Source organism: Lonchura striata, chromosome 1, assembly GCF_046129695.1.
Source record: "Lonchura striata isolate bLonStr1 chromosome 1, bLonStr1.mat, whole genome shotgun sequence".
Taxonomy (NCBI): Eukaryota; Metazoa; Chordata; class Aves; order Passeriformes; family Estrildidae; genus Lonchura; species Lonchura striata.
The window spans coordinates 89633835-89649017 of NC_134603.1; the positions used below are offsets into that span (position 1 = coordinate 89633835).

A 15183-nucleotide genomic window follows, 5' to 3' on the forward strand; every position below is an offset into this window, starting at 1 on the left:
AGCACACAGCAAAGCTGAAAACCAGAGTGGTTTGTTGTGTGCTTAAAGTGTGAAGTTAGGGTTGAGTTTATTATCAGTACTGTGGGTAATGGTCAAATCACAGACTCAATTGCAAATGGTCTCCATAACCATCACTTTGGTGTTGCTAGATACAACTGAGCCAGTTCCTGCAATGTTTTGGCAGAAGCCTGTTTTTGATAAGCCCTGCTTTGTCTAGACGCCCATGACAATTTCATTCCACTAAAACTATCCTTTTCCACAGAGAAGCAACAGACAGCTTCCATCAAGGCCACAGTCTTTTTTCCCTTGGCAGGGTTGAAATGATGTGGCTGGTCATGCAGGAAATCCAGCCCATATAATAAAGTGCCCCCTCTTTTGCTACAGCACCTGATGATGATGATGTGTGGGGAGATGTATATCAGTCTGTGCTTCTGCCCACTCCCTGGGCAGCTACAGTGGTGCCTGGCTCAGCCTTTGGGAAGGCTGGAGGTAGGCATTGCTGTGTGGGGCCCTACAGCGTTGTCCCAAAATCTCGACTTTGCATTTACTCCTGTTCCAGTTGCAGAAGGTTTTTCATGTCTGGATCAGCTGTGGTGGGAACATGCAAAACTAGATTTTGCAAAAGAAATGTGAAGTACCAGATGATTTCATCAGAAGCTGATGTTGGGGATAGTGCTGTGGATGGTTTAGCAGGCAGGTGATGTGTTGTGAAAATCACCTGTAAAGGTCTTTCTCTGAGGTAAGGCTGTAACAGTTGCCCATCCCTTAGTTTGATGCAGATGAAGGGTTGGAGAGTTTGCAGAGAAATGATGCAATTCTTGTACCGCTTATGACATTTTTGCAAGAGTAAGAGCAAATAATCTTGAAATGAGCTGGCAGCTTTATGATTGGGTTTTATGAGTTTTTACGATGTTTATAATCTGGCATTGAACTTGCAGTTTAAGAGGTGAAAGGTTTAAAGGAACACAGTAGCAAAGGTGTACTGCTGAATTTCTTCTGGGTGTAATTTTAACATACATCTTAGATGCTTCCCTGATGTGGCATGTTTGTTGAAGTATGGCATGTACAGTTCATAGTGAGCATGTCATTGAGTAAAATGGACTCCATCCATATCACATGTTCCACAGAGGGAAGAATTGAATGGAAAATGTGATTTTTGCTCCTTTAAGGAAGGACTTGGATTTGAGGCAACTGCCTTGTGTAGTGTAACTGCCTTGTGTGGTCTAGGGCTCCAAAATGCAGCTTTTGCCATTTCCATTTAAATTCCAGCCTCAGAAATACTGTACATTGTCCATGCCCACTTCTTTTCTTTGTTGCTTTTCTGCTACCAGTAAGAATGTAAAGTCCCCTGCAGTCTTTAAACTGGAATTCTTAAATTATGGCCTTCCTCTGTGGTACTTTTGGAGAAAATGAATACTTTTTTTCCTACTCCTTTTCTTGTGATTCTGCATCCACTTCTTTTGATGGATGTGTGCTTCAGAGATCCTGCCTGCAGATGTTTGCATACGTGCAGCACAAGCCTGTTCTTACTTAGCTATCCATTTCTGGTTTTATGTGTTATCTCATACTGATCCGCAGGGCTCAGTGAGCAGCAGGTTTGCTGCTGGCTAGCTTTTTGAGGTTTCTCTTATGCACAGTACTGTATTTGTCTCCTGGTTCTTTGATTTGTAATGTTTTGCCTTTGATTGCTGCAGAAGGTATAAACAAGGCTGTCAAAAGCCTTGTTTAGCATGCAGATTCTGTGGGGGTGGCTGGCAGCCTCAGACCCTAAAATAGATCTAGCAATGAACTGAACGGCTTAAAACCCTGGGAATTTAATTTGATCTTTCTTGTTGCCTTAAATATTGGGACTGAATGAGAATTTCTCTAACAGAACAGAAGGTGAACATGTTGGTATGTGACAGTAATAGAAGAAGGGTCCAGACCTGCTCTCATTGAGATGCTCTTCTGTAATCAGAGGCTGGGCTTGTCTGTGGGTAGCGGCTTGTCTGCAGTAAGTCAGCACACCTGGGGAGGGGAGTGCTATATCCTCTGATTTTACAGCATCCATGAGGACAGTTGTTCTGAAATGCTTCCCTGGATCCTGTTGTAGGATAGTCATTGCAGGAGAACCTAAAGCAGTTTCCATGGATTTAGCATCTGTTTTATGCTGGCTTTGTGAAGGAAAAAAAAAAAAGGAGCTGCAAAATTACACAGGGGTTCCTTTTTTCCATCTTCTTTTTCATGTAGCACCATGCAGTTAGTAATATCATAGTTGGGGTTTTCAGTTGTGGTGGTGCGAAGGTAACAATGATTTGGCTTCAACGTGCTGCAACAGCTGAAAAAATCATTGGAGTTTAGAAGCCTGTGAGTTATAGCTGTGATGCCATTTACAGCTTTTATGGAAGAGCTCTTAAATTTGTGAAATGTGTTACTTTTTGAAGTGTATTATATTTGTAATTTGAATTCTCAAAAATCCTGTCTGAGGGGAAAAAATAGCTTTGAAAATCCCTCTCTACCCTCTAAAAACACAAGGAACTCTTACCAGGCAGGGTATCAAGTCTTTTAAATTGAATGATAGAACACATAGATGGATTTGTAAGTGCTAAAATGTCAATTAGTGCACTTAAAAGCTTAATGGTTGTCTTTGATGTACTTCTAATATCTCCAGTAAAGTTTGACTGTTGCCATTGATCAGGGAGTGGAGGAAGGATGAGGGGATTGAATGCCAACTCCAACAGGTCTCATGGAGCTTGCGAGTGGCAAAGCAGCACTTTGGTGTTGCTCAGTCTGAAATCCGTGACTTGTTTGCTGGGTAATATTTTGGAACCTAGATGTATTTAATACTGAAGAGTGAGCTTGGAGTGTAGATGGCCTCTGCTTATACAGCTTATCTTTGTGCAGAAAATATACTGATATAACTACACTGACCTGAACATACATGTAGAGTAGCTTTAGAGTCTCCTCATATGTGCCCTTTAATTAGCTTAGAAGCAAATATATAGGTTTAATTTTACATCTCCCAGTTTCAATGGATACTTCCCTCCTAGCTTTAAAGGATATTCTTCCAGTTGTAAACATAAACAAGGACAAAATTATTCTAATAGAAGTCTCCCTTTTTGGGTAGTACATCAAGTAAAATCAACATGTCGCACTTCTAGTACAATATCAGTTTGTCCCAGGAGCCTGTGTCAGTTCAGCTGATTTGGTTCCCCATCAGGGTCAGTAAATTTGATTCAGGCAGCAGTATCCTGAAGCTTCCCAGCCATAGGTTCAGCATATTTGACTGTCATTATCCCTCCCTGGGTTAAAAGATTGACCAGTTTTTTTTTTCCCCTTTAAATTTATTTTTAAACCTGATGATTGCCTGAAGTACAGACATCCTGTAGACTGATGTGAAAGGGGAAGAAATCAAGTTAAGCATTTCCAAGCTAAGACAAGGGACTCATTGCACCACCCAGACCTGCTTTGGGTCACATTTATGCAAACTTGCAGGTCCATCACAGTGCAAGTTACTTTGTAGGTCGAATTTGCCACAGCCCAGCTTTGGCAGTACCATGCTCTTCACTGCTAGTCATGGTCTTCTTGCAGGGCTTCCGTGGTGGAGCTAGTCATGTAGGCAGGAGCTGCTACGGTGCCATCAAAGTGAGTCAGATGAGCCAAAATTTCCTCTTTGGTTCTTTTAAACCGGAAATGTTTAAAAGGGGGTGAGTATAGTCATCCAGCAGAGATATGGTATCCTTCCCAGATTTTCACGGTGTCTTCTTCCACTCGCAACCTCAAGGCTAGAAGGTATTTGGTTCCTGGTGGGCACAGATCTATTAAACAATGTGTCTAAACTATATAGGCTTTATAGGTGTACTTATTTCACTGAAGGAGCAGTCTGAGTAATGTGTTTGCAGATGCACATTTTTGCTTACAGATATTTGTACACACACACATACACACACACACACACACACACACACACACACACACACACCCCTATAGTCCTAGAAAGCAGATAGATGAGCAGATCTTTTCCTGTGTCATAGGCAAGGCTTCAGCATCCAGGTAACACAGTCCTACGAGAGAAATGTTGTAAACATTGACTTCCTGTTGTATGTGTGAGGATAGATGCTAAACACATCAACAGTTCTTCAGCTTCTCTAAAATATTGATACCACTGACCAACCTTTCAAACACTGTGAGACACCAAAAAATTGGATATCTTTAAATTCCCATCTAAATACTGAAGACAAATTTATAACACACATGTTTTATCTTTCTCTCTTCCCTACTACCTATACACTATTTTGGCATGCAAGAGTGATTAGTATTTTTCAAGTTGAGGATCAGGCTTTCTAGTTGAGGGTGGAAAAAAGTCTTAATATAATTAGAAATATGCAGCAGGATTGGATTAGTCATAGATATCTGTAGGTCTTATTAGCAGACATTTAAACTGCAGAAAATGCTTTTTATTGGACTGTGTTCATATGACTGCATTCTAGAGTTTGAACACCTTTATAAAAATACGAACTGAATCAAAACGAAATTAATTAGAAAGAATATATTTGAATTTAATTATCTTGAGCTGCTGAATACTCTTTGCATACATGGTTTTATGTGTCTATCTGAAGTGTACTTGGTGGAGAGTTTTAATTAGGACTGGAAACAGAGTAAAAATATTTGGAATGTGAAATTTATAAATGGCAGTGATTTTCAGCTAGGTGTATAGACATTTTTGGAGCTTGCTACCTTTCTTGCTTCTCTTTTCTCCCTCTTCTTAAGCTACTTTTATGTTCAAATTAATACCAGCTCATGAAAAAGAAGAAGTCCTGTTGTGGCTCTTGGTCCTCTGCAGCATGATCAGAGTTGTCAGATCTGCAGCTGCAAGAGATTTTTTTTACCTTTGTGTGTTTAATGGCTCATATTTCTCTGTTCTTTGACAGTACCATTTAACCATAAAAGTGCAGGCCTGTGGATGGCACGGGACATGTGGCTGCCGTGACTACTGTCTCAGATGTCAGACATGCCAAGACTCAAAGAGCTGATTTGGCAGCTGCCCAGCAAATTTTTATAAAGCCTCAGTTGGTGGCCAGAAACCCAGGCTGTCAGAGTTGTGTTATGCAATAAATTGTTTTTCAGCAGAAGTTTCTAATCCAATTTCAGCTGTATTTTCATTTTTTCTTTTTTTTTCTTCTTTTTTTTTTTTTGTACCATGTCATCAAAGATAAATATACATTATTTCATGGTGTTTCAGAGAAGTGAAGATGTGTAACGTAAACATAACACATCAGGTTTGTTTGTTTGTTTGTTTTTCTTTTAAGAAAAATTTAGACCAGTTCACCAACACAGGAAATGATGCTTAAATTATTTTTGGTTTCTGCCTGGGAGGGATGTATTTGTATACAGCATACCTTTTCAAAGATCATTCAACGTATGTTTAAGGAGGTGTTCCCTTCATTTGGAGAAACCAGTAAGTAAGAACTTATTCATCAGTCTGAGCTTTTGCTCAGGCATAAATTGTCTACAAATGATGGTCAGACGGAAAATTGTACCATGTCAGGGTGTGACCTACCTGAATCATTGCAGGCCCTGCCCTTGTAACAGATGCCCTGTGACCCCTTTATATTTCTCTTTCATTTCTCTAAAGTATATAATCCATTCCTAAAAAAGTGGGTAAGGTTCATCAGAACACATTGGGATATTTGGGGCTCACAGTAGTTCTGTTTCAACAAGGTTGCTTTCATTTCCTGAATACCTGTGATTCCTGAAAGTCTGTGATTCCCTCCCTTCTCATGGTTGTCATGTTTCAGTGTCATGATGGGATTGCATCCCTCCAAGTGTGAGTTGCTGTGCAAAGGGACAATCACTTTTTTCTCTGCCCTAGAAGTAGTCACCATTTGGTCATGTGGTTAGGAATAAGTGACCTGATCTGGATCATAATTTTGCTTGTATTGGGATGAGCTTTTCACTCTTCTGATCAAACTAGTCAAATAGGCACTTAAGGGCTAATGCTGGCATTGGGTTTGGAGCAGGTGCATCCAATATGATGAATTTAGCTGGTTATCAAAACCACTCTTTCAGTCTGAATAATTCACTTCCATACCTCTTTCCACCATCACACTACCACTCTTGGTTCATGTCAGGTCCCAAAGCTCAGATGCTTTGGGTGCAAAATTATTGTTTAGATTCCTGTTGTGGCCTAAGAAAGTCATAGCTGTGGAGTCAGTGCTATCAGTGAGATGGTTCGAGTTGAAGTTGTACTTTAGGTCGATAAATTAAGAAACTTTAGACCTGTCTTTACTCTGGATTTGTTTTTCCTTCTAATACTTTTTTTTTTGTGTTTATCTTGGCAGACCAATATGGGAAACAGTTGACAGCTTGTAAGCTTTCACTAGTTTCATACTGAGTAATAGTTTTCTAGAGGTGCAGAAACATCATCAAGGCCTCTTAAGTTTATGTAAAAGAAACAACTAACATATAAACCAACTGCTCTTAATTGTTTCATTATTAGGCCTAAGATAAATTTAGGAACTATATTTTATGCCTCAGTTCTGGGAATGACTTGTATTTGAGATTTTGACTGTAATCTTCTACCATAATGTATTTTTGCATGAGCAAGTTGAAGCTAACTGGGCTTAAAAGTGCCCAAGGCCTTTAGTGACCCAAAAAACAGAGTGTTTCTCTCTCATGCTGCTCTTCAGAATTCATCTGAAAGGAGGAAATGAAGTCCCTGGTGCAGCAGAAGGCAGTGAAAGAGTGTAGACCAATAGGAGATTGAAAGCTGTAGAAGTGCTAAGGCAGGAAGGAGAGAGATTTTTGTTTTCTTCCACTTTTTCTTTGCCATGATAACATTGGTCCTTCAAGTCAAGAGCTGTAATATAATGTGAGTTCTTTGGGGAAGTTTTCTGGAAGTACCAGTGGAAAAAGTAGCTATAATTACCAGATAAACTTAAATGCTAAAACAGAGTCATTAATAAAGGAAATTTCCCCTTTCTTCATGTTAGTTAGCACATTTTTAAAACATGACCTATTTTCCTAAACTAGACAGAACAGATTACATTTTCCAGAAGGCATGAGTCACTCCACTATAAAGTCTCCAAGCTGTATCAATCTTCATCAACTTAAGCCATTCATGAGGTTTTATTTTTTCTCACTGAATATAAGCAGTTTGTTTTAAATGAGAAACTGCTACATCCTCTCTGGATAGTTAAACTTGATTAAAAGGTTAAATATTAAATAAGTGTGAACTTTATTCTGAGAGAAGGGAGTGGAGGGACCTTGATAGTAAGCAAAAGACTACAAGGATATTACTGTGGATATATATGAGTATAACTAGTTTGCACCATGCTCTGCTTGGCTGTAAGAAGTCCAAGCAGTGTGATTACTGCCAGAAGGAGCCAGATATCTTTATTTATGGATCTTCAGTTGAATATATTACAGTCTGGTTTCAAATTGTTACCCTGGAAGTTCAAACTTTTGCTAGGAGTTTGTGCCAAGAAGAGCTTCCGCTGTCTGGTGGTGGAACAGCCCCCTGGGTCCTGCAGGTTATCAGCGAGGGAGGTTACACTGATGGGCCAGCAGTGGGGTTTCCCTCTGTGATGTGTTTGGGGTGCTGAGGAGACTGATGGAATTTTGTGATACCGTGGAGACCTCTGCTAGCACAGCAGCAGGGGAAGTATGTGTGTTCATACAGCAGTAAGACTTGGCACATCCTCATGAGGTTCGTTCTGTGCCATACACATACCGAGAAATTAGGCTTTGTAAATGAGTATGGTAATTGCTAATAAGTGCTAATCACGCTTAGCAGCAGTAACTGTCTCAAGACTGCACGGAATGATCGCTCTTAGCCTCTGAAGGTGAATCTGAGTTTTCCACCAATTCCTCCTTGGTCTGACTTTTAGAGAAAAACAGGTATAATTGTTTTCCATTGATAATATACAGCCAAAAGGAAAAAATCTGTTGCAAGTCTTAATCTAGTAAACAAACATTTCCATCTCGGTCCTTTAGCTGAAAGGTGATTTGTATGATCTATGAAAATGTGTTGTCTGTTTTTCATGCAAAAGACATATTTTTTTAATGTTGCTATAAATGCAGTAAAAACCACCCTTTGAAATAGTTCTCCTTCAAAAATATCCTTGAGGAAAGGGTAGAAACTCGTGGTTTATTTTTCCCATTGCTTCAAAATGACCTTCTTACATCTGCAGGAAAGGCTCTCTGGGGCCTGTTGAACCATGAAAGCATATTCATTTAGGGCATTGGGTGCCACAGTGATTTTAACCAAGTGTTGAATGCAGTGCTGGAAAAAGAAAAAAGAAGGAGCTTGTGTTTTTGTTGTTTTGCTTTTTTGCAACCTGGCATGAAGAATGAGGTCAGGAGATGCTTGGGAAAGACCCAAAGAGAGAGCTGGAAGCATGCCAGCCTCACTGAGTCATAACACACATGCTTATAAGTATCTTTGTACCTTACAAAGTCCTGACTTTTTAAATAAAAACATCACTGCTGTAAAAGTATTTACATAAAAATTAAAGCAAATAACATGGAGTGCTGCATGCATTCTCCCTTGCTCCAGCTTTGTTTTACCCTGTGAACTGTGACTCCTGTTTGCTTAAGGCAAGGCTGGGCCAGGCTGAAGAATGCTGTATCTGCAATGAATGAAGGGAGAAGTTTGAGTTGTGCTGCTGCTGCTGTCACTGCCCAAGGAGCTCAGCCGTGCTCATGATTTCAGGATGACATTTCACCTGCCCAGGAGGTGGTGTTAAGCCTGCCTCTTGCTTTTGCTGTTTAAAAATTAATCTTTAAGTATAATTTTGGAAATAGGAAGGCTGTGTGCAGGCCACATGTGCACACCAGGCAGCTGGACTGGCAGGGAACAAGCACCTAAGGTGTAGGTGAATGGTGAAAGGTACAGGTGGTGTGCATTTTGATTTCTTTGCAAATATATACGCATTATGTATTGATGTGCGTGTGTGTGTGTATATATATATATATATATATATATATATATATATATATAATTACTATATATTGATTAAACATGTATTATGGTCGCTGAAGTTCAGACATATAAGTACAGTGTATGGTTCCCTGGAATGGTATAACCAAGAAGGTGGCATGATTTTTTTTTTTAACTTTAATTTAAAGGAAATTATACGGTTGTGTTTCTTAATTCTGCCCCAGGGTTCCCTGGCTGTTTGCGTCTGTTAGTTTTATTCTGAGTTTATAGGATAATCTTATTGTCATACTGGGAGGCAGAAATCATCTCAGCTAACCTGCACAGTGAAGGTTGTGGGCTTGTGGTGATGAACCCACAGTTTATGATGTTATTCGGTCCTTTTTTTGGTCTGAGTCAATAATGGACAATCCATTAGTTCCCCATAAGTCGTTTCAATGGCTAATTACTTGCACAGTTGCAGAAATTGTTCTTTAATTCTGTCTTACATTTTTCTGAATTGAGTTCCAGCTGTTGGACTGTGTTATAGCCATCTCTGCCAGCCTTGAGAACCATCTATTAACAAATCTCTACTCCCTGTGGAAATATTTAAAGGCAGCAATTGAGTCAGTCCTTTTGAGCTTGAGGTGGGGGTGGCGGGGTGGTGTTGAGAAGTTACATAGATTAAATTCCTCAAGGCTTTCACTTGACCATATTTCTAAACAGTTTTGGGTGTGTGTATGTTTTGCTAAAGTGAGATAACTCTTGCAGTTGGTGGTGGTGTGAGTGCAGAGCAGGCACACGAACACACAACAACTCTCCCTCCACTGGGGTGATGAAGCAGAGGTGATCTGAACCATGTAATTATGGTTAAATGTATCAGGAGCTGGAGCTGTGGCTCAGCTGTGCTCTGAGTCAGCTGCTCTCCAGCATTCGGCTGCTTTTGTGCCATAGGCTCCAGGGAAGATGCGCTTGGTGATTGTGAAACCTTTTTATTGCTTTTGCAATACAGAACCATGTGAATACAGGTGTTGGCAGCAGCGTAGCCCCTTATTTTGTTGACCTTGGATAGCACACGGTGTTGGAGAGCTTGAGGACTCTTCTGCAAGCTGGGTGGTGTGTGCAGGGGAAGCCCACTGCAGAGCAGTGAACGGAGGTCAGTGGGTGCCACTTGACAGACTGGGCTGGTGGGGGCTCTGGTGGGGAGAGAGTCTCCATGTGCATTTCTAGAGGCAGCACTACTGTCTCACGGGGCAGATGAAGCCAGTATGGTTCATCTGGAGTTTTACAGCTCCAGGAATTTTGTGAAGTTTCTTCAGGGAATGCAGAGGTCTTAGTTCCCACCATCTGGGCCCCATCTCTTGGCTGGTGGCACTAATGCTCAGGCAGCCCCCAGGCTGGTGGGACCATGTTCTGCATGTTGCTGGTACCAGGGAGACACATTGGCTGCCAGAAAATTTGGTATCAGGTTGTGCGACATCCTTTGCCTCCTTTGCCTCCGACATATTGCCTGGGAGATCCAACACATTGTCTGGGAGATGACTTCAAAGGAGGGTGGCCTAGACCAGACTGGTGTGCAGTGGTGAGTGCCTTCCCTTCCACAGGAGGGACTGTGGTGGCCTCCTTCCCTTCCACAGGAGGGACTGTAGCCAGCTGGTGCCCAGGCACAGGTTCTGTGCTCAGTAGATGCTGATTTAAAGACCAGTCCTATCAGCAGGTTTCACCCTGTCTCTGTTGAAGCAACAAATTATGCCATGTGCTCCTTGCAGGGAGACGTTGTGACAGAATGGATTTAATTTCTTTAGTTGGTGGGGTTTTTGGTGTTTTTTAGTTTTATTGGATTTTTACCAGGGTAAAAGAGCCAGTGAGATCAGGAACCAATGGGTGGTTTTGTGCAGCTTCCATTATTAATGCCAGTGAAGGGAGTGAGTAGTGTCCACAGGCCTATGTCCATACCATGGACACGGTTGGAGGTGCTTATGACTGTTTTCTAACTGAGCCTGACTCTCTTAAGGATTTAAGTAGTTCTGTGAGCATGATGTCGCATTGGGCCTTTCGTGGAGGGAATATAAATGAGGGCATCCTTGGTCAAGCTTTGTTAAAATTGGGCTGCAGCCCTCTCTGTTTAGTGTTGCTTCTGGTTAGGGCTGAAACTGTGTTGGCAGCAAAATGGTAAGCCAGAGTTGTTTGTGTAAACCTTTGTTGACAAAATAACTGGATGTACTACTCCTTTTAAAATGCTTGCTGAGAGATTTTTTTTGTCTTTTTTTGGTTGCTGTGGGTGTTGGGTTACAAAGTTTGATTTCTTGGCCCAGAGCTGCCTGTACTCTAAAACTCTCTGGGCATAGCTCAGCCTTCTTCAAAGTGTAGTAGCTTGTCCCTCGTGCGAAATGCACATCCTGCTGCCAAAATGCTGGCTGCTTTCACTGCACTCATTGTGTTGCTTTTTTTGTTGTTGGGGTTTTTTTTGTTTTGTTTTGTTTTGTTTTTTAACCCCTGCCAAGTAATTTGTCCTAGAATTTTTTTGGGGGGAGTGTGAGGGGTGGAAATGTTTTTGATCACAATTCAGCAGCTGAATGCCAATATGTCACTAGAAGAGCAAAGAAAAAGCTATTGCTGGTCACCCTAAACTATGCTTATTTTTTTGGGAGTTGGCAGAGTCAGTCTTTTCTTTGGCACATGGATGGTCTTAAGCTCTCCTGCCTCCTGGTGGGGATTGCTGATGGGGCTTGTGGAGTTTTCAGTGTGAGGTGACAGTAACAGTACGCTGTTGTACACTTACTGCTTAAGGTCTGCCTAGAAATGATAATCTTTTGCTTTGGCAATGATGTAGCCCCTGAGGAATTGAAGGGCAAGAATGCTCTAATAGTGATTTCCAAAGACCCCAAGACAATTACGGGGCTTATGAAAATATGATGACTTACCTATGTCACTTATGTCTTTTTATCAATTTGCTGACTTAATTAATTTGAATGCTAAAGGCTTTAGGGAAATGCTTTTCCAGGGAGTTAATATTTTAACTAAAGTGAGTACTAAATTTGACATAGACTAGTATTCCTTTTGATAAACTAGCATTTGTCTCCTAAAAATAAAGTAGAAAACATATGCCCCATGAGCCAAATTCCACTTGGCTTTATGCTGAGATAAATTCAGAATAACTTCACTGTTGTCAATATAGAACATCATTATAACACTCTAGTTAATGCAAAACACTAAACTGGAAAGAAAAATAACCTGAGCCAAGAGACGCCAACTAAGGCCACAATGGCAACAAGAGAAGTTGGTTCACCAAACTTGCCTCTTCAATTTCTGCATCACCCATTTTAGTGTTTTGTTGGGGCTTTTTCCCCTCCTCTTAATTACCTGGGAGAACACTTCCTGGCTGTGATAAATTTCTCCGTGAGGGATTCATGATAAGGACTTTAACAATTAAGTTTTACCTCCTACCTAACACCTGGTACATGTCTACTGCTGTTTGCTGAATAAAAGATTAGAGGGACTAATGCTCTGACTTGATATTACTTACATTTCTGGTCTCTGTTAGAGCTGATCAGGTTGCATTTTCTTACAGAGTATTTTCAGATTTTCTTATTTTTTTTTCTCTTTCACTGAATTAAAAATAATCTGTATAGCCTTAGGCTTTGAGGTTTTATTTGCTTTTGTTTGGATTTTTATTTTGTTTCAGGTGCATGCAACTAACGTCTCCTTTCTTTTTCCATCTCCTTTAGGATGACAGTGATGGGATTCCCTGGTCAGAGGAGAGGGTGGTGCGGAAGGTCCTTTATTTATCACTGAAGGAGTTCAAGAATGCACAGAAGCGGCAGCACAGCGATGGCATTAGTGGGAGCCTCAAGGCAGTGAACGGTGAGACACCTCTGTGGTACTGCTGGAAGGAGTCAGTCCTTCTTCCATGTTGTACCAGGGAGGCAGACCATTGTACCATCTGGCATACACTGTGCCCTTTTGATCTGCACGGAGGAACTTCTTTCTGGAATGCTTGAAATGTCCGAGTAGAAGAATCTGTATGTTTTGTTTTTTGGCTAACTGATTTAGATGGGGATCAGGGGGAAGGGGAGGTTGGAGGACTGCGACAGGCTACCAATCCAGAGAAAAGGAGCCCTTCTAGTCAGTCTGCTTCCTGATGTACTGACTATGTCAGGTAACCATTTAGAGGTGATTGGCTTCAGTTGCCTTGGGGATGTACACTTGGACAGAATTTACGTACTGTCACTTAGATGTAAGAAACTGGCTTGCTAGCATCTATCTCTGGAGTGATCCAAGTCCACAGGTGAAGTGGCACAGGATCTACATACAGAGTTAAAGGGCTAAGAGTACACAAGCTCTGTGACATTGGACTCCCCTAGTTTAGTAGCTCACAGAGCAGTTGTTTAAAGGTATGAAAAGGAGATCCAGATAAATTTATATGACAGGAGCTTGAAAGGACTTGAATTTTATTTCTTTAATGCTCTAGTCAGTTATTATCTGTTGCTTCCCCTTCCCTTAAAGCTTGCTTTAAAAATCTGTGGTATCCTGAGAGGTGAATATAAAGTGTGTCTCTTTCAGATTCACTTAGACCCTTACTTGAAAAGGCTTTGTCATGCTAGCTTGAGCCTTGAAAGTGATGACTAGCAGGATTCAGATTTCTGGGCAGGCTTACAGTTTTTACTCACAAGAGCTTATTTGTTTCTTTATGGAGGTTTATGGCAGTTCCTTTTAGGCATGTGCATAACTATACATGTGCTAATGCATTAAAACAGCAGCTGGGTGCTTGCTTGGTAGGTTATTCATATTTATATGTAGCTTGTGTTGTTGACATGGGGAGTCAGATTCCACTGAGTGTTACTGCCAACAAGGCAAAAAGGTAGGGGACTGGCTAACTGGATAACTACAGGCAGCATGACAAAGTCACTGTATTGCGTAAGAAATTGCAAACTCCTTAATGTGATTAAAGAAGACCTCAGACTTCCCAGTTCAGTAATAATATCAAACGCTGATCTGATGGGAAGGGGCATCTAGGTTTAAGAGCAAGCCATTTATAAGCTTGGAGGTGTACACAAAACAGCAATGGCTTTTTTCCTTCCAACACCTCTGCATCATTGATCTTCTGTCAAACACAATTTCTCTTGGAAACTTTCTTATTCCATTGTGGGAGTTTGTTTAGTCAAAGGAAAAAAAGTCCAAAAGCATGAAGCACAGTAATTGTGTGTTAGGAGGCTTTGATGATGTGCCAGGTTACGGGATGACTGAGGTTTTCATGGTGTCTAGTTTCTCCAAAGGCAGCTTAGATAAAAAGTGAGTTAGCTGGGAATGATGTGTCCATGCAGGTACCAGACATGGAGTATGCCACTGGCTTCCCCTGGCAGCAGCAGAGCTCACATCTTCAGAGCTTTGCTCCTTCACAGGAATAGATGACCAGTTATTTGAGGGTTAGGGTTTTGTATTTGAGCCAGAATGTTATTCCATGTTGCTCTTTCTGTTTGCTAAATGATTTTTTAAAAGTCCTGTCTTGGCATTGTTCTGTTTCAACATCTCTGTCCAAAAGTAATTTTTTTAACATTGATATTTAGAAGAATGTTTCATTATGCAGAGAAAAGTGAGCAAAAGGAAGGAGGATTGATATTGTGCAGTGACATCAAGAAAATCTATTTGAAAATGCAATTTGTTCATTACATTAAAAAAAAAAAAGTAAAAAATTCAAATCCCTGTGTCTCTATGGACTGGGAAAAAGGCAGGTCATCCTGAGAAATTACTGAGCTGTTTTGAATTCAGGGAAATGTGTAGTATTTTAAGGATGAGTCTTAGTTCTGAAATTTCATACTATTGGGAAGAAAAAATGTTTTCTTGTATGTGTCCTTTGTTCGACTTTCAGGCCACATCCATTGTTTTTTGCGTGTTGCTCCAAAGGGTAGCATGTGGTTAAATACAGTTTTATGTGAGCGACCCATTTTTAAATTTGTTTATTTATATGACTGTTAAAAATCAAATAGGTCACCTTTCAGTGCCTGGCCAATGTAACCATTTTCAAAAGTGGAAAGGAAAGGTTCAGGCTCTCTGAACTCCCTGCTCTGTGCAGGAATATGGATTGGTCTTGTGTGCTTCTAGTAGCTGAGGGGACTGCAAACAGCTGGGTAGGATTTCATCTTCGTGCCACCATCTGTAGTGCAGAGAGGCTTTCTCTGGTCTAGTTTTATAACTGCCATTCCTTACATTTACTCATTCATATACTTGCAATCTGTTCTAGTAGAAAGTATTTATTTGTAGCAATAGAGGAAGGTAAAAGGTGCACC

The 15183-nt window shown here is 40.8% G+C and overlaps 1 protein-coding gene across 2 annotated transcripts in view; it reads left to right on the plus strand.

Annotated features, from left to right (window-relative positions):
• Positions 1-15183, plus strand: part of JARID2 (jumonji and AT-rich interaction domain containing 2) — a 210144-nt gene that overhangs the window by 77675 nt on the left and 117286 nt on the right. For both annotated transcript variants that reach the window (XM_021553230.3, XM_021553241.2), the window contains exon 2: positions 12625-12760. In XM_021553230.3, coding sequence (XP_021408905.2) covers positions 12625-12760 — 136 coding nt within the window. The remainder of the gene's footprint in view (positions 1-12624; positions 12761-15183) is intronic.